At 39.2% G+C, this 24604-nt stretch overlaps 2 protein-coding genes across 9 annotated transcripts in view; one reads left to right on the forward strand and one right to left on the reverse strand.

The window, feature by feature from the left end:
* The first annotated feature begins 2343 nt into the window (after positions 1 to 2343).
* Positions 2344 to 7985, forward strand: LOC109472542. Its single transcript, XM_019772326.1, has 5 exons — positions 2344 to 2516; positions 3272 to 3440; positions 4062 to 4861; positions 5562 to 5630; positions 6036 to 7985. The coding sequence occupies exons 1-5, from the start codon at positions 2344 to 2346 to the stop codon at positions 6037 to 6039; spliced, it is 1215 nt and encodes a 404-aa protein (XP_019627885.1). The 3' UTR covers positions 6040 to 7985.
* LOC109472632 (protein kinase C iota type-like) overlaps positions 6602 to 24604 on the reverse strand; it is a 78289-nt gene continuing 60286 nt past the window's right edge. For 5 of the 8 annotated variants that reach the window (XM_019772460.1, XM_019772459.1, XM_019772458.1 and 2 more), the window contains 4 exons: positions 12650 to 12729; positions 10263 to 10352; positions 9668 to 9783; positions 6608 to 8724 (listed from right to left, as the gene is read on the reverse strand). In XM_019772460.1, coding sequence (XP_019628019.1) covers positions 8637 to 8724; positions 9668 to 9783; positions 10263 to 10352; positions 12650 to 12729 — 374 coding nt within the window. In that variant the 3' untranslated portion in view covers positions 6608 to 8636. Of the gene's footprint in view, positions 8725 to 9667; positions 9784 to 10262; positions 10353 to 12649; positions 12730 to 24604 lie in introns of all 8 variants that reach the window. The other 3 variants (XM_019772464.1, XM_019772461.1, XM_019772462.1) reach the window with 3 other exon arrangements.

Here is a 24604-nt window from a genome sequence, read left to right on the forward strand (position 1 = left end):
ACTGTGGCATTCCTGTCGTAATGATGAAAATATAACATGTAAGAAATAAAAATCTCGCAGATCGAAACGAAAGCGCTCTGACGGGTTCACTCTGTCTACGGGGGCGTATTTATCGTTAGTAGTTGACATTTCTCTGAACATTAAGTTCGGAAAAGGTCGACGTGCCGGGCGAGTACATGTATGTATGACGTACTCTTGTGACGCAAGCAATACCCCCCCCCCTTGTGCTGTGGCATACGGATCAACTTTTAAAGCAAGGTTCTAGCCCCGCTCGGGCTCGGTTTGACGGATTGCATTAGTTATTTCGGTTGGTGACCGTAAGTTATAAAGTCGGCGTGTATGGAGAAGCTTCAGCCTTGAAACCTCTGCACGTAAAAGAACCCAGCACACTTATCTATCCCGAAATATAGGGGTGATCCGATATATATCGATGTGCTTGGCCGAAAATTTTTAACACCGCTTGCAATTGTATGAAATCACGCACGTTTGACAGCATGTACTTGTTTGTTTGTTTGTTTGTTTAAATTTGTTTCAATATATCACCGAGTATAGTGGAGGGGTGGGGCAAAACAGGTAATATAAACTTACCTCTAAATAAAGCCCCCTCCCACGCAAGAAAATAAGAAAGAGGGATAGAGAGATTTGGAATTTGTTTAAAATTCAGAGCCAGAGCCACTCAGAGCCACTGTAAGGTAATTGTTATCTGCTATGATATTAATTTGCACTTGAAACGTCGTTGACTATATTTTACATACATTTTATGTAATGGTTTATTTCTATTTTAATCACTTAATATGACGTTTTATACTATTAATGTGATGTCCCAATGTCAATTCAGCCTCTGGCTGCCATTTTTGGGCAGTGTTGTTGTGTTTTAATTCAAAATAAACCATTGATATAGGTGGCGGGAAATTTCCCACCAAGCACCGCAGGGATCCCGATCCCGGGCAGGCCCGCCTGAAGCCGCGGCTGACAGCCTCTCTCCCCGCTGATGGATGGACGGCTTACCCGGAGTTCTGTACAAGACGTCTGAGGACAAAAGCTCGGGGCGGCGGCGTGCGCTGGGTTGTTATCTTCCTGGTTCTCCCATGAGGGCCTGCAAGGGGGGGTCCCGACAACGCTCTACGCTGAATTCGGAAACCTCTCGATTTCGCTTTACGATAAATTCCAAGTGGCTACAACGCGCTCTACGCAAAATTTTTGAGCGGTCCGTCTACGCTCTACGTAGAAAAGTTATTAAAAACGGCCGATTACGCTCTACGGAAAAGGGCTTGCATTCAACATTTTTGTCTACTATGTATGTTTAATAATAACTCGTCCATACTTTCCTATAGTTGTTAATATATAATAAGGTAGAGGATCTGTACCTAGCTCTTAAGGCATGACTTGGTGTACAATATATATTCAAAAGGTATTCCAGCAAATATTATTGTCTACTATATATGTTAAACTCGTGCAGATCTAGACTTGTCTATACTTTCCTGTATTTATTTGTCACAAGTCTATTACTAGTAAGTCATACCATAGATGACTAGTGCCTAGCCCTTCCGAGGCATACGTTCTTTTGTCAATCAATCATTTGAACTAAACATCCCCGGGGAGAAGAGACCGAGTCAGAACCGCCTGGTTGAAATGTCGCCTGTGGGTCCAATTAGTGAGAACTGTCGCCCCGCTCGGGCACGGTTTGGGGGTGCGCATTCATCATTTCGGATGGGGGCGTACAGCCGGAGGCCCCGTGTTTGGGAGGAGAGCTTTGGTAGTCTCCACTCTTGGCGGGGAGCTGGAGCTTCTCTGGCCGGCTATCTTCTCTGGCCAATTAATACCCTTTTTAGGCCGATTTCTACGATTTATTCACCCCGCAAAGAAGTCTGGTGGAGACTAAGCTTTGGCGTCACTTGAACCTCTGCAATGCAAGTTTTAAAATTACGTCCGCGAAAATAGAGATATTAATTTTGGTGTGTTTGTCCGTCTGTCTGTGATGTTTTGGCCTAGCCTGCAATAACTTGAGATGCTGGAGACGAATTTGTGATGATATTTGGTATGCGGGTAGGTCTTGGGCGTACATAGATCAATGCTGAGTTGATTGGAGCCGTCTAATTCTATTTTAGACTCATTTATTCTGATGATGTCTTGAAAAGTATGGTACTAAGATCCCCTCGTTTTATTCCTTGTGGCAGGAATAAAAATGCGTAAAAAATGCCCCAAACTTGAAACAGTTGTTGCTGTTGTTGTCCTTGTTTATCGTCTATTTTTCCGCTAGACGTGGAAACAGGCGTAGAACACTGGGCCAACCGCGTATCTGCTTGGAGATTCGGGCATGCGCAGTTGGCCTCCGTTTAAAACATGGCGGCAAATCGGAAGAACAAACTGAGTACGAAGAGAAAACGCGGCGCGAACAGCCCGAGTTTGGGGAGTCTGGCGGGCGGGATTAAAGATGGGAAGGCAGAGGGATCTCCAGAAGGCCATGCAGCTAGAATTCCCGCCCAGACTGCTGAAAAAACACAACTTGTGGAGAGGTAACGTGAACTGTGGGAGGGGGGCGCTCTAAACTTCGTCAACTTTTATCAATTTATGGATCTTTATTAGCCTCTACCAGGCTTGAGGGCGCGGCTGAAAATAGTAGAAATTGGCCAAATAGAGAGATAACATGCCGAGGGAGTTTAGCCATCCAGTTTACAGTTTGCCGGCCCCTTGAGGCTAAACTTCAATAAGCTAAGATTTTGTCTTCCCTAGCAACTTGTTATGGTACTGCAGTGGAACATCGGTTTTATATCTCATATCTGGACATGTCAGGGTCACAAATTTTGAATGTTAGATATATCTCTTGTGCCCAGGAAGAAGTGATATAAGTTTGGGGTCCCCTAGCAACTTTGATATGGAACTGCAGGGGTGTTTTTTTCAAAATCATTGAGGGGGGATAACTCGGGAACCTGATGTCAGATCATCATGATTTTTATGTTTACCGAAGGAAAACATTGTTTTTGCTAGATGTTTCTTCCTCTTCTTCTTCTCCAAACAGTGACCTCTGACCTGACCAATGACATGATTTGTTGACATCTGTCACCATCGTGACTGGTCTTGGGTTACATAATGTTGCAATTTCATGGTCTGCTCTGCTCCTGTCACCATATACTAAGTAGTACATGTATGTGAATGTGTTTGAGTAAGAATTAACAGAGCAGACCATGTCCGAAGGTAAACATTATCATATATGCATTTGCTTTGCAAATGTTACTTCTCTAGTTTATCCTTGTTGTGAACCCACTGGCAGACAGAAGCCAGGAGAACACCAGGACCAGACTCCTGTGCACGATGGTGTAACAGCTGAACTGGTCAGACTGAGACAGAGTTTGGCCCAACACTGGCCGGTCTACAACAACTGGACAAACCTGTCAGACTTACCCATGGTCAACACTTGTACTGGTGTCAACAAGTCACAGGTATGGCTGCTGGTATTTAGAACTTTGCCCCAAAGGAGTGAAGTATTGTTTCGTCTTGTCTATTTGTGTTTGTCTGCCTTTCTGTATGGTGTACAGTACAATGTATGTATGTGTAACGTGTTATGTGTGTGTAATGTGTATGTGTGTGAAGTACTGTGAATGTATGTGTACTATGTGTATGTGTGTGAGTGTATGTGTGTGTTATGTGTATATGTGTGAGTGTAACGTTTTGTGTATTATGTGTATGTATGTGTGTATGTGAGTGTATGTGTATTATGTACATGTATGTGTGTGTGTGTGTGTGTATGTCTCTGTGTAAATATGTGTGTGTGTGTACTGTACATGTATGTCTATGTGTATTATTGTCTTGTGTGTATTAATATTGTTGGGTGTGTGTACATGTGTATGTGTGCATATGTTTGTGTGTGTATGTATGCGTGTGTGTATGTATGCGTGTGTGTATTGTGTGTGTTTCTTCCTTAATGTGTTACTGTCATTCCCTATACAATGTAATTAATATTATATACACAATGCAACATTGTCATACATCCAGTAAACATTATGCTTTTGAGTTGCAAATATTATCTTTCTAGTTTTTCTGATGATTCATTTTTTTATCAGGGACTGAAGCAAGAACATGGAATCTGCTCCATTGGAGAAACATCATTTAAGTGGTTGCCCCTCCCCCCACCATGTAAAACATGTATGAAGAGAAAGAGGGTCGACTTGAGTCCTGAGTTACTGAAGGACACTGAAAGAATTTCAAGAAGAGTCAATACCTTTCAGTCAGGACCTACATGTACAGTCGGTTCAAAACAAACTCAGAACACAACTATAAAACAGCAAAGTACAACAGTATCATCACTTTATAGCAAAGAGACACCCAGACTGAAGAATATGAAGTCAATAACACCACCAAAGACAACTCCAGCAGGAGACACGAACAGGAAAACGAATTTGCAAGAAAATGAGATGAAGCCAACACCAAAGGTAACCCACGGGCAGAAAGTTAGCTCAGCCACGGAGTTAGATTCTCTTAAAAGTCAAAGAGCAATAAAAATGGATGGTCTGAAGCAATCCATGAATACAGAGGCGACAAGGGACCGACCTAAAGACCAGGCTATCAGAGTACGTTGTCCGGAGGGAGGGGGAAAACGATTAGTGAGTCAAACTGGAGCGCTGAAAACCTTTCAGCCTGGAGAGAAGCCAACAGGGAAAATTACAAAGGGCAGGCCGACTAGAGTTGCTCCACTCTTCAAGCAACCTGCTGCTTCAACTCTGCCAAGGAATGTTGGAGCTGGACCTTCAACATCTAAGGTACAACTAAAGGATGGAGGGGGACCAGAGGAGTTAAAAGGTGGCTGTGGAGAGGCTGGAAGTCTCCACTCCTGTCCCATGTGCCAGGAAGAGTTCCCTCCAGGGTATGTTGTCAGCAGATTTTTGTTGTCATTTAGGCTTCGACCTTATGTCATGTTAAGCTGCATATGAGACTGACAATTACCTTTGCATACTAAAAAACACCAACTGTACAAACAAAAAAGTGCAAGTTAAAGTTTTGGCTAAAGATGTTCAGATATTTACCTCCTTGAATGGTTTTGTTTTCTGTGTTTGCTTGTGTGTCCAAAATATATATAATTATTTGAATATACAGTAAAGTCACAGAAGGAGAGGGGGAAATCGTATAACCGCAGACTGACGAAGTTGCATTTGTGAAAATGGTCTCCCAACAGCCTGGGAGTCGATGATGCACAGAGTCAGTAGTAAATTCACAATAGTAACTGAAACACATATTTCAAAATTTTATAGAGGTATAAATACAAGAGCTTTGATGTCTTCTTTTTGTGTTTACCGAAGGAAAACATATTGTTTTTGCTAGGTTTCCTCTTCTTCTTCTCCAGTGACCTCTGACCTGACTGAACCAGACTGTCTCTCACCATGGTAGCTGGTGTTGAGATACATAATGTTGCATTTTTATAGTAGGAGGGACTTAGACTCCTGTCACCATATATGTGAATGTGTTTGAGTAGAGCAGACCATATGCGAAGGTAAACATTATGCATTTGCTTTGCAAATGTTACTTTTCTAGTTTCTTTTTTTGAATCTGCCTGTTTTTTTTTCCAGGATGAGTCAGCTGGACATGGATGGTCACATTGCAGCCTGTCTGTCAGCCAGTAGTGAGGACATCATGTGGTGAACTAGTGCTGCATACCAGTTCACTGGACTTGGATCTGGACTTCTAAGAATGTTTTGGTTCAAGTCCAAAAAAACCTAAAATTCAAGAACCGAGTCCGGACTTATTACCACAAAAGACCATTTCACATACCCCTTTTCTTTCCAAACCACCTAAAACCTTCCATAGATTGCAAAATCTTTGCTGCAAAATGAAAAAAAAAAATTCCATCAATCATCGTCAGGTACCGACCTCCATGTTATGTGGCCACAGTTTTGCCCATACAACATTGCAAGGTTGCCAACATGCAATTTTGTATATGCCATGGGTTTAGGTCTGGACTTACAAGTCCGGAACTGAACCTAAACCTCTGGACTTGAATCCGGACCTGAACCTAAATGTGGGTTTAGGTATGCAGCACTATGGTGAACAGGGCAGCAGATACACACCAGGCCACACCAATTCTATTTGTCGGTTCTTGGACATCAATGTGTAAAATCTTAGCAAAAGAACATAAGGATACCAGATGGTTTGGAGGAAAACTATCCCTGAAGCTGTATACAGAATTTTCCCCTCATATAATTGTTCTAGCCAGCCTAAAATATTTTTGTCAGTTTTGTTTGATGTAACATAATATAATGTCGAGAGCTCAAGGTGTGAGGCCTTAAGGGGGGGGGGGGATTTTTGAATCTTGACCCTTTGAAATGATGTTTCCTGCATTTTGAGGGGCAAACTTTGTTGGTAAATTAAGCTTAGTTTAATGACATGGGCATTGAAATTCTGTCAAATGAGGGAAAGACAGGCACTGGCTAAAACGCTGTATTAGACTATATTTTCATGTTGATTTTTCAGTTCACCATTATGTTTTTTAAATCCATGGACCCACAAATTTAATTGGTGAGGCCTTTAAATACAGTAGCTACTTTTCTGAACATATTTTCTACTTCTTATCTATGGAAGAACACAAGACAACAGACAAGTTTTGTATCTCAGTTATTTACTTGATGAATAGAAAAAGAAGGTGGGAGAAAAACAAAAACATGTATACAGGTTACCCTAGATTGTCTGGAAATTTCCTTTTAACGAAAAACTTTAAGCTAAAACTGGAATGTTCCACACAGAGTGATATTAGTACTAATTCGTAGTATCTAACTACAATGTATGCATGAGGGGGTCAAAATGAGCTTACATAGGATGTTGGCAAAACATACTGCGCCTACGCAAAACCCGTCATGTACTGTGCATAGCACTTCTGCAGAATGTCTTGTTTAAGGTTGTATTCCCAAATTTAAGGATGACATCACATAGTTTTCAAATATGGTGTCAGAAAAGATATCGCCTGAAATATGCAAAATTCTAATGCAACATTGATGAAACGTCCAACAAAAACTGAAAACTCTGGGTTTTGTGCAGGTGCAGTATGTTATTCCAACATGCCAGCTTACACATGTGTACTGAAGACAAACATTAAAACTGTACCTCAAATGCACTTGTCCAAAGTCACGAGTTTGCTTGTTCCTGGGTCTTTTGATTCTACAATCTTCCAAAACGCTGCTTTTAATAACATTTCCTGCCGTAACATTCCTGATCTGTTTAGTTTTTGTGTGGCTTTGGAATCAAGGATAAAGCTACAACAACATGTCATCCCTCTCCATTGGTTGTAAGTGAAAGTGATTGTTAACTTTCCCTATCCCAGGAATAAGTTCTCATCCGATTGATAACTACTTCAAGACGACAGAACTAACATGTACTTGTCTTGAAGGAAATAGCATTGTCATTTGAACCCCTGCTGTTGCATCTTTAACTTGCATATCAGAATACTCAATTGTTTTCTAATAAATGTACAATTTCAAGATATCGTTGCATCTATCACTGTAACACCTATGAGAAAAGGGGTATAGGACATTTGGGGGGCAACTTCCATGATTTTGCACCAGGCAAAGGTACCCTCCCCCCTGATCGAAATACACAAGAATACTAGATACATATGTCCTAATTTTGGCAGAATTATACACATTCTGTACTGAATTCGCAACTTTGAAAGTTTGGCCGTCTTTGTTGTAGACCCTCAACCCCCTCTAAGGTTTAGCATGATAGGTGCCCTACAATGTTAGTATAGTGTTAACTGTTATGCTGCCCCCCTAAATCTTTTAATGATATGCCTCTACAACAAATTCCAAAATCCTAATTTTGCAGTTACAAAGCAAAACCTCATTGATATGAATAATAAATATGCCATTAAAAAATTCCCTCTAAAAGAAATACCTAAGTGCCTAAACTACCATTGCATGCATACATCATAAATGTTTGACAACATTGAATGTCAATGTTGGAAAAGATTTTCAATTTGGCTTTTTGGTTCGCGACAAGACTTTCCTTCCCAACACTGGAGAAAGTTTGCTTCCTGGTTTGGTTATTTCTGACTACATTCCTTTTGTTTCACAGTTCAACGTACCTCGAGATTGAAAAAAAAATAGCTAAAAAACACCAAAGAGTTACAACAGCACCAAAAGATTTCAGAACTCTTTTTTTGCCTTACGATTGCAGACTCAAACCCTGTGTTCTGTGTATTACCTCATCAAACCAAAAATGTGCATGCTAAATTTTTTACAAAGTCATAATTCAATTGAAAGAAATATGCAGCCAAAGAAATCTTTTCTCGGAATATAAACCTGATTGAATAACATCCTTAAATTCTACCAACCTAATCTCCAAGCAGATGTTGCGAGGCAAAATCTTGACATTATCTAGCCCCTTTTCATTACAAAAACATAGAGCTAGAAAAAGGAACAATTTGACCTTCCAACACCTGCTTGGAGATTATAACTGATACTGGTAACTCAGAAGGCACCAAAATTCACTAAAAACAAAATGTTAGCTAATTCTATCTCCCTGTATGTAATTATTTGAATTCAGTCAGTAAATTACACATTCTATGCCCAGTTGTCTCTGCTCTTTAAGTACTGATACAGGCTGAGTACTGTGCGTTGGGTCCCAAGTTGGAAACAACTTTGCTGGAAACAAAACTACACACAGTCTTCTAGGGACATCAGGAGCGGATTGACGTACTCGAATCCCTCAAACTCTGATTGGTCGATCTTGTCCAGCATTCTCCTGTAAACAAACAAACAAATAAACAAGTAAATAACAACTTGTGGTTGATGAACAAAAGACTTGGAAGAAATTTTATATCTTCATGAAGGTGCAATGCAAAGAGGCATGCAATATTGAATCAAATACAAAGCCAGAGGTTCAATGTGTGAGGAAAGCCACACTTCAAGCATGTTAAAGAACCCACCACCCTTATCAAAAAGAGTAGGGATCCTTCCCGGTGTGAGTGGTTCAAACCTGACAGTCTGGTCTTACACGATTTTGAAGTTGTACATGTTTGTTACTCTCCAAGCAGAGGTTTGGGTTTTGGGGGTATTTTTAGTGTGTTTTTAGGCTTTTTTTATCGGGGTTTCTCTTTTGCACTGAATTTTTATTCCCACCAAACCCAACCTCTGCAGGCAGTCGAAAACTTCAATGGGCTATAAACCTAATCACTTCAACACATTTCAGTCGTTCTGCAAGGAGGTGTGAACCAGACGCATGAATAGTCACAGTCAGCAGGAGGCGTGTGGCCCAATGAATGTCTTTCTGACTGGCTAGATGTGTGATAATCCACCACAATAAAATGGATATCCCTAATGACAGTTTGATGGTTCCCGGGGAGGGGCACTATCGTCTGTTTTGAATAGGTTTGCCCCTCCCCGAGGTGAGTGCCGGCAGAGGTTGGGTTTGGTGGGAAAAAAAAATTCAGTGCAAAAGAGAAACCCCGATAAAAAAAGCCTAAAAACACACTAAAAATACCCCCAAAACCCAAACCTCTGCTTGGAGAGTACATGTTTGTATATGCTGTACAAAACTGGTGTGTTACGCCTTGAGGTACATGTAGTGTAATGGTTATAAAAATGAAGAACATCTTAAACATTTTTATCCTACTTACTAGCTAAGCACAGGTGACAACAATGACAGGAAACACGTTTAAAACAAACAAATAAACAAACAAACTGACGGGTCGTCAGGTGTGAGCTGCACAGGTTCACTGGTGAACTGTTGGTCGAAGTTCTCCACTCCTCCCTCGGAGTCGATGCTGGGTTTGAAGGGCGGGGACACCTGTCTGGCCTCAAGCTGGGGGGTGGAGAGAAACAATAGAGGAATCAACATCTGCTCAAATGGCATTGTTTCTGCCAAGGTACTTAAAAAAAACTGTCTAAATGAAGAAAATGTTTCTGCCTGAGTCATTCTTAGACTCAAAACATCATTCTGATCTATTTTGTCAGAGTCTAAGGGGAAAGTCTGTACCTTGGTATATTGTACATACAGTTTCTGGAAGTGAATATACATGTAGGCACTTTTAAGCTTTTCTCCCAGCCCTCTGTTTTAAGTAAAAATTATATTAATATGAAACTGTATTTTTGCTATGAAATGCCTGAGAACCACACTACAGTAACTGCATGCAGACACATGTACTTGGAAGTTAATCTATACTATAATTACAAAATGTACATGTACATCTTTATGGTGTACATGTGCACAATTATATGCTGATATGGAAGATTAATGTGAGTCTGAGAGGAAGACAATTGGAGTTCAGATTGAGTCCTTACAGCGTCCCAGTCGATGGGTTTGAAGAAGGTGTGGTGCTGGATGTCACTGAAGCCTGTCACAGGAGCACAGCCCAGCCTCTCCGCTGGGTTCTGTAGGGGGAACAAAACATCATCATCATCATCATCATGCCTCAGGATTATACTAATCCGGTGAGGTACACTTGATAAAGTTACTCCAGTATGTCCAGTATCTCTCATAGCGGACACTAATGCAGGCCCTGCGAGACCAGTGTCTCTCTCTAACATGGACAAAAGTGTAGTATAAGGACGTCCCACTCTACGTCTCCCAGTAGGAAGCCACTGTACTAGTCTACCAGCAGGTTCGTTACTACGAACAACATGTCCTGCCAGGGCGAGTCTACGTCGTTGGACTACAGATGAAATGGGCAGGAGAGAGCCATGGGTGGGTCAATAAATAAACAAACAAATAAATAAACAAATCCAGTCCAGTCCCTCTGCTGGGTTCTATAGGGGTAACAACATTGTGGATCAACATTGTGTGGCCCTGTGGTTTGGGGTACTTGACTCAGAATCTAGAGGTCCTGGGTTCGAATCCCCAATTAGCTTGACTTGACTTTATTTGCATTCACAATAATATTACAAACATATAGCTTGACACTTCAGCCATTCTGTCTGTGCTCTTATACTGCAGATAAAGAACTCAAGACACTGCAAACTCTTAAATGTCACTGTTCCTCAAAAAAAATCAAGTTCCTGTGAAAATAACTGAAATTACAATAGTGTATTTCGAGCCTTGGAAGTCCCTAGTCTCACATTAAACAGTAAACCAGTCACACAAGGTATAGTTACTTAAGCTACATGTAAAAGGTTATGTTTTGGTAGCATGTTTGTTTGTCCGTCTATGTGTAAACACGCCAACTCGAGAAGGCTTAGATTGTCTTGATATTTGGTGTGTGTTAGTAGGTCTTGATGAGACCTTGACATGATTAGATTTTAGGCCACCTGTCTGCTGGTTTGTAATGCCGAAAGCACCAGCTCTGTCACTCATAATTCTGGGCAGTAATTCCTCCTGGCTGTTAACCTACATACACGGTACATGTCTGTCTCTCTGGCAGATTTGTCTCCGTCTCTAGAGGGTTAAACATCAGCGCTTTATGACGGTTTTGCAAAAATCATGTTGTCAGTGGTTTAATGCTATAAGCTTCGTGTCTCGGCGGCGTTTGGAAATCCCGCATCATTAACCTACATACGCATGTCTCTGAAGTGGCATCCATCGCTGAGTGGTTGTAGTAGTACTAGATTACAGGACCAAGAGGTCATGGGTTGATTCCAGTGGCAATTCTAGACTAGATGCTGTGTCCCTGGAAAAGGCACTTAACATGACTTTCCTCACTCCACCCAGGTGTAAATGGGTGCCTAAGGCCACACCAATTTAATTTGTTGGTTCTCGGATTTTTTCAGAAAAAATATGAAGCGACAGGGTGAAAAAAAATAAAAATAAAAACAGGTCTAGGCATCCTATTATAGGCTTAAATGCTACAAAATGAGCCATGAAGTCAACACAAAAGGCTGGGTCGAAATTTAAACATTGAATTTTGAACTTTTAATCAAACCACTGCAATGATAGATGGGAAAACTGTAACAACTAGGAAGAAAAGGACTTTCCTCAACTGTTGGGGGCAAAACATGAGCATTTTTCAGTTGATTCAGGACCAGAATCAATTTTTTTTTTTGCAAATCAGAAAAAAATGAAGAGGCGAATCCGAGAACCAACAAATTAAATTGGTGTGGCCTTGGGTTGGGGGGGTAAAAAGCTGTACTTGGTAGAAGGAGAGTCCTACACAGAGTGGACCAACAACCCACCTGTCCCTATGACCCAAAAATGACTAATAGGATGGGATCTTCACATTACAACTCTGAAATGTACAGCACTAGCAAAGATCTAGATGAGGTCTCTTTCTAAGTACAGTACTGTAAATTTTGACATTTTCTCTGTGGTTTTAGCATAGAAAACATAAATATTTATTATGTTCTTTCTTCAATTGTGCTAATTTCACTGTTTTCAATCAATTAATCAACTGATTGAGCAATCACTATTAGTTCTATAAATCCACTGGTAGTAGAGTACATAATATTAACTGAATTATGTTGATTTTACACACATTTCCTTATTTATGTATCTAATTGTTTTGTATGTAGGATAATTTCGTTGTACCCAATGTATATTTGTCTATATCTACATGTCTTAGACCTAATGAAAGTCGCTGTACTTTTGTTGTGTCAATAAAGTTCTATGTAACAGAATCATTCCTATTGTACTGTACATACAGACATTGATGAATGAACACAGTCATGATAAATTTATCAGCTACAAGTCCTACTATAACAAACACTGACAGTACAAACAATGACTTAAAGATTCTCACCTTGTTTAGGAAGCCTTTCAGTGCAGAAGCTGCTCGGACTGAGAGGGATCTGGGGATACGTATAGTCTTCTCCAGGATAACTGCAACACAACAGGATCAAACCTTAATCTGGTTTCATCTACAGAACTGTACAGGAGTGTGTTATGCCATAGACACATACAAACATTATCACGCCAATTGAATAGCCTGCATAGCATGCCAAAAACTGGGGGTTTTGGGGGTCTTCATGGTCTTTGGGAGCTTTTATGTGCTTTTTTTTGATTGTATATAGACAAGATAGCCGGCCTGGTTGAATTACCCCCGTTAGAACTGGGCTAATCAGAAAACAGCCGAAGACCACCAAACCCCCAGTTTTATAAGCCTGCTACGGAGGCTGCCAATTGAATACCTTCTAAAGTCTAAAGAGTCTAAAGGGAGTCTGTACACCCTGGAACACACAGTTTTAGTTTTGTCTTTTTAAAATTTACTTTATTCGCACAAAAAACATCAAGCAAAGAGGTAAAAATATGCATATTAAAAACAGGACTTCAGGGAGTGAATAGTAGCCTGGGTACCATCCTGGTTAGTTTACGTCTGCTCCGATAATCGCTACCCACTGACGACTAAACTAAGCAGGATGGTACCCAGGCTTTTTTTAAGGGAATTTAGTCAAATTCAAGTTTTTCTCCCATTACCCTCTGTCTTTTGTTGAAATTTTGCCAACGTATAACCAAGGACATAAGTTGGTGTGAACTACTGGAGAAGGCAATTTATTGAAACATTTCTTTGCCTTGTGTTATGGATAAACAACTCTCTTAAAACTAATACTTGTGTATGAGGAACAAATATAGAAGAAACTCTAGCCTGGTATTCACTATCATTGATGGTATTTTTAGTACAAAGAGTAGAATAAAGGTCGAATACCTGACTAAAGAAACTTTGCTGTAACATTAATTTTATAAAATGTCTGGCGAGTTCAATTTATACAAGATATAGAAACAACAAGAAGCAAAATTATTGTTATACATACTTAGTATACAATAATATACAATGGACAACTTCAAATATGGTTAGTGGTAACCAGATCATGTAATTTCTTTTGAAAAATCAAAGCCTTAGTATTGCCATTGTTGACAATGAAGATCGGCTCATATAAATCATACAGCATTTTTCTACCAAGAAATCAGTAGCTACATGTATTATATGACAAGGCAAATAATACAAAGTGAGAATAGCATAATAAATAAGAATAGGTATTTGTTGCAGAATCTTGAGCAGAAAAATGGTAAGAGTTTGTGAAAATAATTGTCTGTCAGGGACAGGAATGTCAGGACATATATTATCCATTTCATACAAGCAAAATACTTACTGATGAAAAACCTGGCAGAAAAGGACAGGAAACATTGGCAAAGAACTGTCAGCTGACAGAGAAAGATGTTTTGGCAGCCTGGAAGGAGTTTTATGATGAAAAAAAAAAGCTTCACTAAAATGCTACATATTTTAGTGATTTGCAACTAGAAAGCCAAAAATCATGAAAACAGAGTCTAAGGTTACAGTTTGTATCTTGGTACACAGAGTTTGAGAGAGTAAATATGATGTCAAATGTGCAGCCACCATACCAGTATCAAAGTGTTTCTATCTTTCTTACAAGCCCCAAACTTTATATCAAACTGACCATGTCAAAGTCATGATAACTAAAAGGTTACTGCACCCCAAATGACATATGAAATATTCAGATATCGCTAAACACTGGAAAGTGTTGATAAAGACTTGCCAACGCTATTGGTCCCGACAATAACTACAAGGACATTCCTATAATAACACCACACCTCTCATTCCGTCGCATCAAGTACCCAATTTCATAGATGACCTGTTTTTTTATAAACAGGGAAGGTCTAGAAGTGACGGGTTATCCCAGGGGGACAGTTAACGTGCTGAGACTATTGAGAAAATCATCATGCCATTATCCACACAAACACCAGGTGGGAAACTGTCACAGTCTGAGGAAAATGACAGATTAACTCTAGATCTTGTGCCGGTCATGTATATTCTGTTAAGGCCACACCATTTCATTTGTTGGTTCTTGGATTCACCTCTTCATTTATTTTCTGGTTCTGAACCAACTCAAAAATTCTCATATTTTGCCCCCAATAGTTGAGTAAAGTCCTTTTCTTCCTAGTTGTTGCAGTTTTTCCATCAATGCAGTGGTTTGTTTAAAAGTTCAAAATTCGTTGTTTAAATATTAACACAGCCTTGTGTGTTGACTCCATGGCACCAATCATAGTAATAGGATGCCAAGACCTGTTTTTATTTTTCGCCCTGTCGCTTCATATTTTTTCTTAAAAAATCCAAAAACCAACAAATTACATTGGTGTGGTCTAATGTTGAATCCTTCTGAAATTGGCAAGGTGGTCTTGCTGTTAGGGTTGTTGACTAAGAATCTGAAGGTTCTGGGTTCGAATCCCTGGCAGATCCCATAGTTGTGTTTTTCAGAAAGGCACTTTACACCTATTTCCTCACTCAACTCAGGGGACAACGAGTGCCTTCGGTTAGGGACGTCCTCTCAAATAGGATGTAAAGCCGAAGGTCCCGAGTTTCAGGAGAGCCACATCTTGAACACGTTAAAGATCCCACCACACTTATTAAAAAGTGCCAGGGTCCTTCCCGGTGTGAGACAGTGGATCAAACCTTACAGTCTGGTCTCAGTGTTGACATCTTGAAGAGGTGATAGTTATTGTAGATGAAGTCTATATTCTATTAGTAACTTTAAGAAACATTCACGACTTTCACCAGTCCTGCAATCTCAACAAATTAAATTCATCACCACTTCTCTTCATCATTCTTGAATACAGCTTCATCATCTTAAGAAAACAGACTCCAACCCTAAAATGCCTACCTCCTTGAAACACCTCCAAGAAAACTCAAGACACTGCACCTGCCTGCCTTAGCCCTGGTAGCAGTAAGATAAACCGATGTCTTAATTCCTGAAGACGCACTGCTCAATAAGAAAGTCAGATAAGCCTGCCACTATTTTTCAGGCTTTAGCCCTGAGACAGCAGAAAAGCTTGCGATAAGTCATGTTACAGGGCTGGAAATACATAGATTGTACATGTACATGTAGCATTAAAAGTCAACTATGTAAGATGATGTTTTACATACACTACTTGTTTTCTTTACCTATCAGTCTATCAAAAACAATGGTTCCAAATGTTCTTTATACTATAATACAGTGATGTACCATAAATTTGAATCCTCTTGCTGTGTGCTAGTACATGTTCAGTGTATGTTGTATATATTATATTATATACGTCAACACATTTTAGGGTTACTACTGGCTTTATGTCATGCTAGAATTGCAGGCTACATCCCTGTAGTTTTTCATAGACCAGTGTAGGTACTGTACAGGTAGACATCATAAATACCTGCACATTTCCAATTCTATGTACGTAACCTGGATATACAGGTACTGTAGTATCTCAAGCCTTGTAGCTGTATGAGGGCCTGCAAGGGGGGGTCCCGACAACACTCTACGCTGAATTCGGAAACCTCTCGATTACGCTTTACGATAAATTCCAAGTGGCTACAACGCATTACGTAGAATTAAAACGGCGAATACGCTCTACGCAAAATGCGAAGAGCGGTCCGTCTACGCTCTACGTAGAATTAAAAAGGCCGATTACGCTCTACGAAAAAGAGCATGCGGGCCCCCCTGTATATCACCCTAATTTTGTGGACTGGTTTTACCATGGACCAGAGTGAGTGCAGAATACATGTATATACAGGTAAACATCAGAATAAACCTAATGTGCACTAATGTGCGTATGCAGGTGGCATTTTGAGCCCTATCATTACATACAGTTACTGTACATCTAGTACCACCTTCTTCACCTTCTAGTCTTGATAGATGCTTCCTGGCTCAGTCTCAAGGCTAAACAACTCTCTTAAGAAACCCAAGTGTGCCCTGTGTCTTGCACTAACCCCTTACATAAGCAGTAGTGATAAGAGTGTTACAAAGTCTTGTATATAGGTTAATTGCAAGTATGTAACATGAAAAAGACAAACAAATTGAAATGAAGAAGAGAATAACACATGACTACACTAGTACTTAGTCTAGTCTAAATGATGGCTTTAAATTTTTTTTTCTGAAACAGTAGAAGATGAAATAGTACCCTACTTTTTTTGTAATGTGTGAGTTTTGGGATGTTTAAAGGAGTTTTCTTTTTGTCTGTGAACATGGAAATATTATGATGGAAACTGGTAGCTTCTGTAAATCGCAACCCTCTTTTGTGATTGTAGAAGGAACAGTTTGAAATGAAATTTTTTTCATCTACAAAATATTTGACGTACAGTATTTGCAAGTTCTGTAGTCATCAGCAATAATATGTCCTATTTCTTACGACATAGCCTGTCATTAAATGTTTAAAGCTAGCTGTATGCCCGAGGCACTAAATGTTATAACAACCTATTTCCCTGTGCATTAGGATCCTCAAGATGGAAGTCGAAATCACTCATCATCCCATCTATTCAGGTTATATCTGCAGCTTAACTTGACGTATTGTTCGCCCTCCGCATTTTTCAGCCTTTAGTGCTGACGATCCACCATAGAATGACCATGATTATACTTCATTGTCAACATAATATCCTAACAAAGTGGTCCATGGATATCAGAGATAGACAAATATTGCCAAGTATTGCCATGAAAGAAAATTGCTCAATACACTTCGCTACAACAAAACACATCGATGCATCATTGTCAGCAATTTCTTGATGTTACCACTTAGTCAAGAAGTTTTTCTTGGAGCTCTAAGACCACTTTTCAAGACACAGATCTTAAAAGATACTGCATTGGATCAATCTTAATTTACGAGAACACTTCTAGATGTTTGTAATTTAAACGACTGGTATAAATTGGGTGCCCATATGGCATATGAAGTTATGTTTTGTTTAAGTTTTCAAGGATGCCATCGGTCAAAGTAATGCTCAATGATTTATTCAAACAATGAATTTTCAACTATTTAATGCATTGATAAATGGAGTGACTGTAACAGCTATATTTAGGATGACAAGGATCTTTCTTCAACTGTTAGTGCCAAAATATAAGCATTATGATTCATATCCTGAATGGGACAGAGTAATCTTTTCTATTTTTTTTTCAAATCAGAAAAAAAGATGTAGCAAATAACAAAAACAAACTTGATATAATTGATACCATTATTTTGGCTTTAGCTACATAGATTTATTTCATCGGTTGTCAGACATTCTGATGTAAAAATTTAGCAAACAACCAATTTGACAACAGGAGTCATCCTGTCTGCATAAACAATTCATTCTGTGAAACACCATGTTGCGGACTTTAAACTTATAACTGTGAATAGGTGCCAGTCCTGCATTTTTTGAGGTACCATCTGGTAACCTTTACAAATATAAAAGAAAATTTATATGGCCTAAACTAGAACGATTTTACACACATTTCATATTTTACACACATTTCATATTTTCATGTGGAGTTATTTTTCTTCAACTCTGAGAACCAAGTTATCAAATTAGTATGGCCTCTCACAACTCTATAAAATTCTCCTGTTCCCAAACATAAAGCCTCGCCTTTAGGCTGGCCAAACTCTCCATCCCTCCAGGCTTTCATCTTTCCCCAAAATTGATTTTCCCCAAAATGTCTCCGCCAAGCATTAAATCTCGCCGGCCCGCGTAAAAGCCCCCATTGGCTGCGGAGTCTGTACGCGGGTTCAGCAGTTCAAAAGGGTACGCAGTCCCCTCCATCCGTAAGTCGCTCCATCAAGCCATTTTAGGCCAGACGCTTGGATTGCTGAGGGGGATAAAACCAGCTTTGTACCCTGTATTGGAAAATAGACTAATGGAGGGAGATACGATCGGTTAGCCTCCGGCTCTTCTCCAGACTTAAAACACGTCTCCCCTGAAAAACGGTTTAAAAGAGAGAAATGTTGGGAACTGATACCACGTTGATCAATGCTTGGCCACTGTAAGTTTGTGTATTTTTGCAGGGGGCTTGATTTTGCAGTAGAAGGGGAAAGGACAGTTTTGCCGTTCAATGCAATTTCAGGGCTGTAAAACAACCAAAAAAATATTCTGGATGAGGAAATCTGTTTGATATTGATATTTACTGCCATTTTTGTCATCATTTCATACTTGTAGCATTTGAAATAGCCTAAAAACAAGCTATAAGTCCCTTTATTTTTTGGTACCACCAAAAAATAGCTAGAACCAGCCTATGATACAAAAATATAAACAAGCAACTATTTTCCATCAATGATATCATATTTTTGCCTCACAGACATCAGTATACTGTGGGATAGGGTTGATTTAAGTTACTACTGTAACATTAAAATATAACCAGAAAATTGACTTTTGAAAATGCAATTTTGCTTCCCTGAAATTGCATTGGATGCCTTTTACATGTAGTTTGCGGTTTAACAAATTCTGTGGCTTAGTAGTAATATTGGAGACATTTTTGTGGTGTCATGCATTTACATTTTGAAATTGAAACAACTGCAAACATGTCAAGATTTACAGTAGGAGCAGTTCGTGGGGAGGGTTTAAGCCGACAGCAATTTAAGCGAGCGATTCAACCTAGTTTCCCGAGCGTTGGACCATTCATTTTCAGTCTGGTGTCGGGTATGTACGGTCTGGGATGGGCTAGGGTCAACCGAGGGACAGAGAGAGCCATTACTGCATTTGTAGGGAAGAAAAATAAAAATAGTTCACTTTTATTCCTTCTGTATCTATATTCCTTCCTTTGAAAAAATGGAAGCATCAGTAATACCTAAAATTGCAAGCTTAGGAGACTTAGAAGTGTTGAGCACATTGTTTAAAGAGCTTACTCTTTTCGATAAGAGCAGTGGAATCTGAAATGTGCTCGAGGTGTGGCTCTCTTCAAATACGGGACCTCCGGTGTTACATGCACACATCCTTCCCTAATTGAGGCTAGCTAGGTAGTACTACTCATTTTCACTTGAGTGAGGAAATAGGTGTAAAGTGCCTTTTCCACTTAGGACATAACAGTGGGGCTTGGCAGGGATTCAAACCCAGGACCTTGAGATTCTGAGTCAACAACCCTAACCACAAGACCACCTACATGTCTTTTAGTACAATAGAATCTACAAATTTACGAAGGCTAGAATATCAGAATTTCAGGAAAGAATACAAATATTAAGGAATAAAAGAAACAGCAAAAATATATTTGTATTCATCTATAATTTAGTTAGGGTGACCCTTCAGTGTACTGTATAGTACTAGTTTGCAGTGAGTCCATGGAAAAAGAAGGATGGCAAAATTGCACGTTGGATCCCCATTTCAGTACCAAGGACAGACCATGCCTTCATGTGGCTTTTAAAATAATGGTGTTCACTGACACCTAAAAATAATAATGACACCTTCACGAAAATAATGTTCATAAGATGATTAATCTGCCTCTCACTTACTGACCTGGAACTAAGGATTATGACTTTAAATTATGATTATTTTTTCTGATTATTCAGTTCCTAATGTTACAATTTATGATTCATTCTAAGTTTGCATTCATTTGGTTATGTCCTGTTGTGCCCCCTTTAAATCCAGCTTGTTCAAAACTGAAAATTTAAAGAATAGAAAAAATACCAACAAAAAAAATTAGGGATTTTGTGCATACTAGTAGTCCATCATCTGTATAAAAAAGAAGAGTCCATACTCTACTTAAAATTCAAGGAATCAAGTTTTTTCGCCTGATCCTTAAAAACAAGATCCTAGTGAATAAAATAAAAATAATGAAATAATTTGCCTGATGGTTATATAGTAATTGTTGTTTTTATTAAATTTTATCATCTTTCAGGTAAGTATAATCTTTTTAAACCCAAGAACCAACAAATTAAATTTGCATGGAAAAGAAAGTTTTAAATGTACCCAATAGCAAATTCTGTAACAGTGTAGGTCGTATAACTTGTGGAAGTGTGCATCTGCCTGACGTTTCTGTTGTTTCACGATCGTTCGTTTCACAACCTCCGAGTGACCCTGCCCCAGAAACCCTGCCAGGCGTGAAGAACATCACATCAATAACACCACCACTCGCTGACTGTCAGGACATTTTAGTGCCCCGCCCTGCACTCGTTTTTCAGACAGACAGACAGACAGCCTCCATGTATGCATCAGGCCTTATGGATAGTAGGAAAATAATATCTTAGCTTCCACCAGGACTTCCTAAGGAGTTATGGACAGTAGACTTTGGCAAAACTAGTAGCCTCCACCAGTTATAGATAGTACAATTCAGCAAAAAAAGTAGCCTCTACCAGGCCTTGCTAAGGGGTTATGGATAGTAAACTTCGCCAAAAAAAGTAGCCTCCACCAGGCCTTTCTATGGGGCTATGGGTTTTAAATCTATTAAGGTCTACAGTTAATCTTAATGACCATAACTTTTGGGAATGTCCAGTTTGAACTTTTTCCATGATAAAATTTGTTTTCAATTGGTGATAGCTTATCAAATATCGTAAAGATCTATCTACAACTTTTGGACTAACATGTATGCTGTCCACCCACTGACCCAACCACAGACCACAATAACTTACCCACAAACCCACCCTCTAAACCACCCACCCACCCACTAAACCAAACCACAATAATGTACCCACAGACCCACCCACACACAAATAAGTGGGAACATAAACATCACCAGGTCCTGCACTGATGCAGGTGTGCAGAAAAAAAGTCATTTGAGAGAAACGAACTGTCAAAGACAAATTATAGATTCTGAAATATTTAAGAAAACTAGAAAATCCCTGGTTATCAATAAATTATTATTATGTTTCAGGAGGACTAGACAGTGAAAAATCACTCTTGCTCCATGTAAACCGTGTATTATTTCCATGTACATTAGTGATTTATTTTTAACCAACTAACATGAAGATGTAATCCATCATTTTGAAAGTTCAATGACCGCATGATACATGGTACAGACCCACAGTACATGTACAAAGACCAATTTGAATCATTCAGGTTTCATTTATATTTGTTACCTCCATGAAATGTGTCATGGAGGTTATATTTTCAGTTGCGTTTATCTGTCCGTCCGTCCGTCTGTCCGTCCGTCTGTTGGTCAACAAGATAACTCAAGAACGCCTGGATGGATTGGTTTCATACTTGGTGTGTTGGTAGGGTGTGACGAAAACTGGAAATGATTAGATTTTGGTCCCCCTAGTGGCTTCCCTTGGTACTGCAGCGCAACTTCCGGTTTTGATATCTCGCGATCTGGACATGCTAGGGTCATGAAATTTTGATGGAAGGTAGCTCTCGTGCTTGGGAAGAAGTCATATGAGTTTGGGCCCCCTAGCGGCTTGTTCTGGAACTGCAGGGCACTTTCTGGCGAAATGTTTAAAAGCCAATAAGTCCAGACAGGAACAACATATTTTCATTATTTTTGGTGTGTAGGTAGCTGAGAGAGAGATGTACATAATTAAATGCAAATTATGCAAATAAGGACATAATATGCATAATTAATGAGGAAATTCTATAATTACAGTGTTTTACATTATACAACTTACATACATGTAATGTATGTAACCTATGGCAGGCGGAACTTCAACAGATACTAATTATGCAAATGATGACCTAATTTGCATAATTAATGCGAAAAGTCCAGACAGGAACAACATATTTTCATTATTTTTGGTGTGTAGGTAGCTGAGAGAGAGATGTACATAATTAAATGCAAATTATGCAAATGAGGACTTAATTTGCATAATTAATGAGGAAATTCTATAATTACAGTGTTTTACATTATACTACTTACATACATGTAATGTATGTAACCTATGGCAGGCGGAACTTCAACAGATACTAATTATGCAAATGATGACCTAATTTGCATAATTAATGCGAAAAGTCCAGACAGGAACAACATATTTTCATTATTTTTGGTGTGTAGGTAGCTGAGAGAGAGATGTACATAATTAAATGCAAATTATGCAAATGAGGACTTAATTTGCATAATTAATGAGGAAATTCTATAATTACAGTGTTTTACATTATACTACTTACATACATGTAATGTATGTAACCTATGGCAGGTGGAACTTCAACATATACTAATTATGCAAATGATGACCTAATTTGCATAATTAATGCGAAAATTCTATGATTTCGTAATGGTGAATGATGAGAATGTCATACTTGGGACATCTGTAAGTTAATCAAAAGTTAACATACATCACGATTCATATATCATGTTAATGCAGAGGTCATTTGCACAATTAAAGAAGAAATTAACATTTACATATCAAGATCATATTTCATGGAGGTATGAGGTCTCGGAATTCTAGTTTTTTTATTAAAATATACATTTTCATCTTTGTTGTTTCCTTTTCCTTACTCAAACACATTTTATATAATATACACAAGTATGACCAGCCTCTCAATCTCAAACAACTTGCTATATAATCTAATCCAACATCACAGAGTGTCTGCTACAGCACCAGTTACCAGTCATTTGGAAAAACTTTTCCTTCTGGAAAGGTAAACATTACGAAGATCTACATAATTATGCTATAAAATATAATACTAATCTACAATAACTTTTTCCGTCACAAGACAGCTGAATTCCGTTGTAAACCTATCATACCAAGCCTGGGTACCATCCAGATTTTTGCTCCGCAGCGCTCCGAAAAGTCACTTTTTAGCATTGCGGAGCGAAAATCCGGATGATACCCAGGCTATATCATTGCCAAGAATGTGACTGACATGAACCAAAAACCATAACAAGATGAGAGCCTCCCAGCTACTGTAAAGGCCATAAGGCCACACCAATTTAATTTCTTGGTTAACGGATTCGCCGCTTCATTTTTTTCTGATTTGCAAATAAAAATAAAAATTCAGAATCAACTGCAAAATGCTCATATTTTGCCCTGAACAGTTGAAAACAGTCCTTTTCATACTTCTTGTTAAAGTCATTCCATCTTTCAATGCAGTGGTATCATTAAAAGTTCAAAATTGTCAAAATTTTGAACCAGCCTGGTGTGTTGACTTCATGGCTCCTAACGTACAATTTTGGGTCATAATAGGATGTCTAGGCCTGTTTTTATTTTAATTTTTTTTTCGCCCGCCCGCTCCATTATTTTTGTAGAAAAGTCCGTTAACCAAGAAATTAAATTGGTGTGGCCTAACAAAATCAATTCTGTGGCAGGAAATTTGTCCTGGTTGATCCCTTGATGCTCTGTAACCTTTACAAGTAGGTCAGGACACAAATAGCCACCGGTCCTGCCCTTTTTACCTCCCAAATGGGCATTACAATATCCTCCATGTTGTCAGATAAGGCTGCGGAGGTCACCACTGGACAAATTTAGAAATTGTGTTGTTGTGTGGTGTGTTCGACTCAGAACCAGGGGTCCCGGGTTCGAATCCTGCAATGTCATCGTTCTTGTGTCCTTGGGAAAGGTACTTTACACAACTGTCCTCGCTCAGCTCAGTCGAAAACGAGTGCCTAGCTTCAGATAGAGACGTCCCTCGGATACATGTAGGACGTTAAATGGAGGTCCCGTGTTTAGGGAGAGCCACACCCCACGCATGTTAAAGAACCCACCATACTTATCGAATAGAGCAGGGGTTCTATTTTGGTTGAATAATTCTGTATTAGAAATACCTTTCCAATTTTACATGCACTACCCTATACATGTACATGCGTATTGTGTTTTGAGCCATGCCAGTATTCACTACAATTCTGGCTTCCAGCCATAAAAATCATCCCAAAACCCACGACCAAAGCTCTTAGTCTTACCGCAAACACTAATAATATGCCATAACCCACCCTGGAGCAGCAACCACTTAATTATAGCCAGAGTTATGACATTTCTGGGGAGATTTGCGTAATCTTGGCAGAGTTCCCAGAAAACATTGTACGGAAGGCTTTTGAAATTCAGATACTGAACGCAGTGCTTTCGTAAGTATGATGATAACACAATGTATGTTGTGGTAATCATAACA

This window comes from Branchiostoma belcheri, unplaced genomic scaffold, assembly GCF_001625305.1.
Source record: "Branchiostoma belcheri isolate BF01 breed outbred unplaced genomic scaffold, Haploidv18h27 scaffold28, whole genome shotgun sequence".
Classification (NCBI taxonomy): domain Eukaryota; kingdom Metazoa; phylum Chordata; class Leptocardii; order Amphioxiformes; family Branchiostomatidae; genus Branchiostoma; species Branchiostoma belcheri.

Excerpts from the sequence above, each read along its gene's own strand:
- LOC109472542 (XM_019772326.1), top strand. The coding sequence starts at position 2,344 with ATGGCGGCAAATCGGAAGAACAAACTGAGTACGAAGAGAAAACGCGGC. Across the intron at positions 3,441-4,061 it reads CTGGTGTCAACAAGTCACAG|GGACTGAAGCAAGAACATGG; the intron begins GTATGGCTGCTG and ends TTTTTTTATCAG. Across the intron at positions 4,862-5,561 it reads CAGGAAGAGTTCCCTCCAGG|GATGAGTCAGCTGGACATGG; the intron begins GTATGTTGTCAG and ends TTTTTTTTCCAG.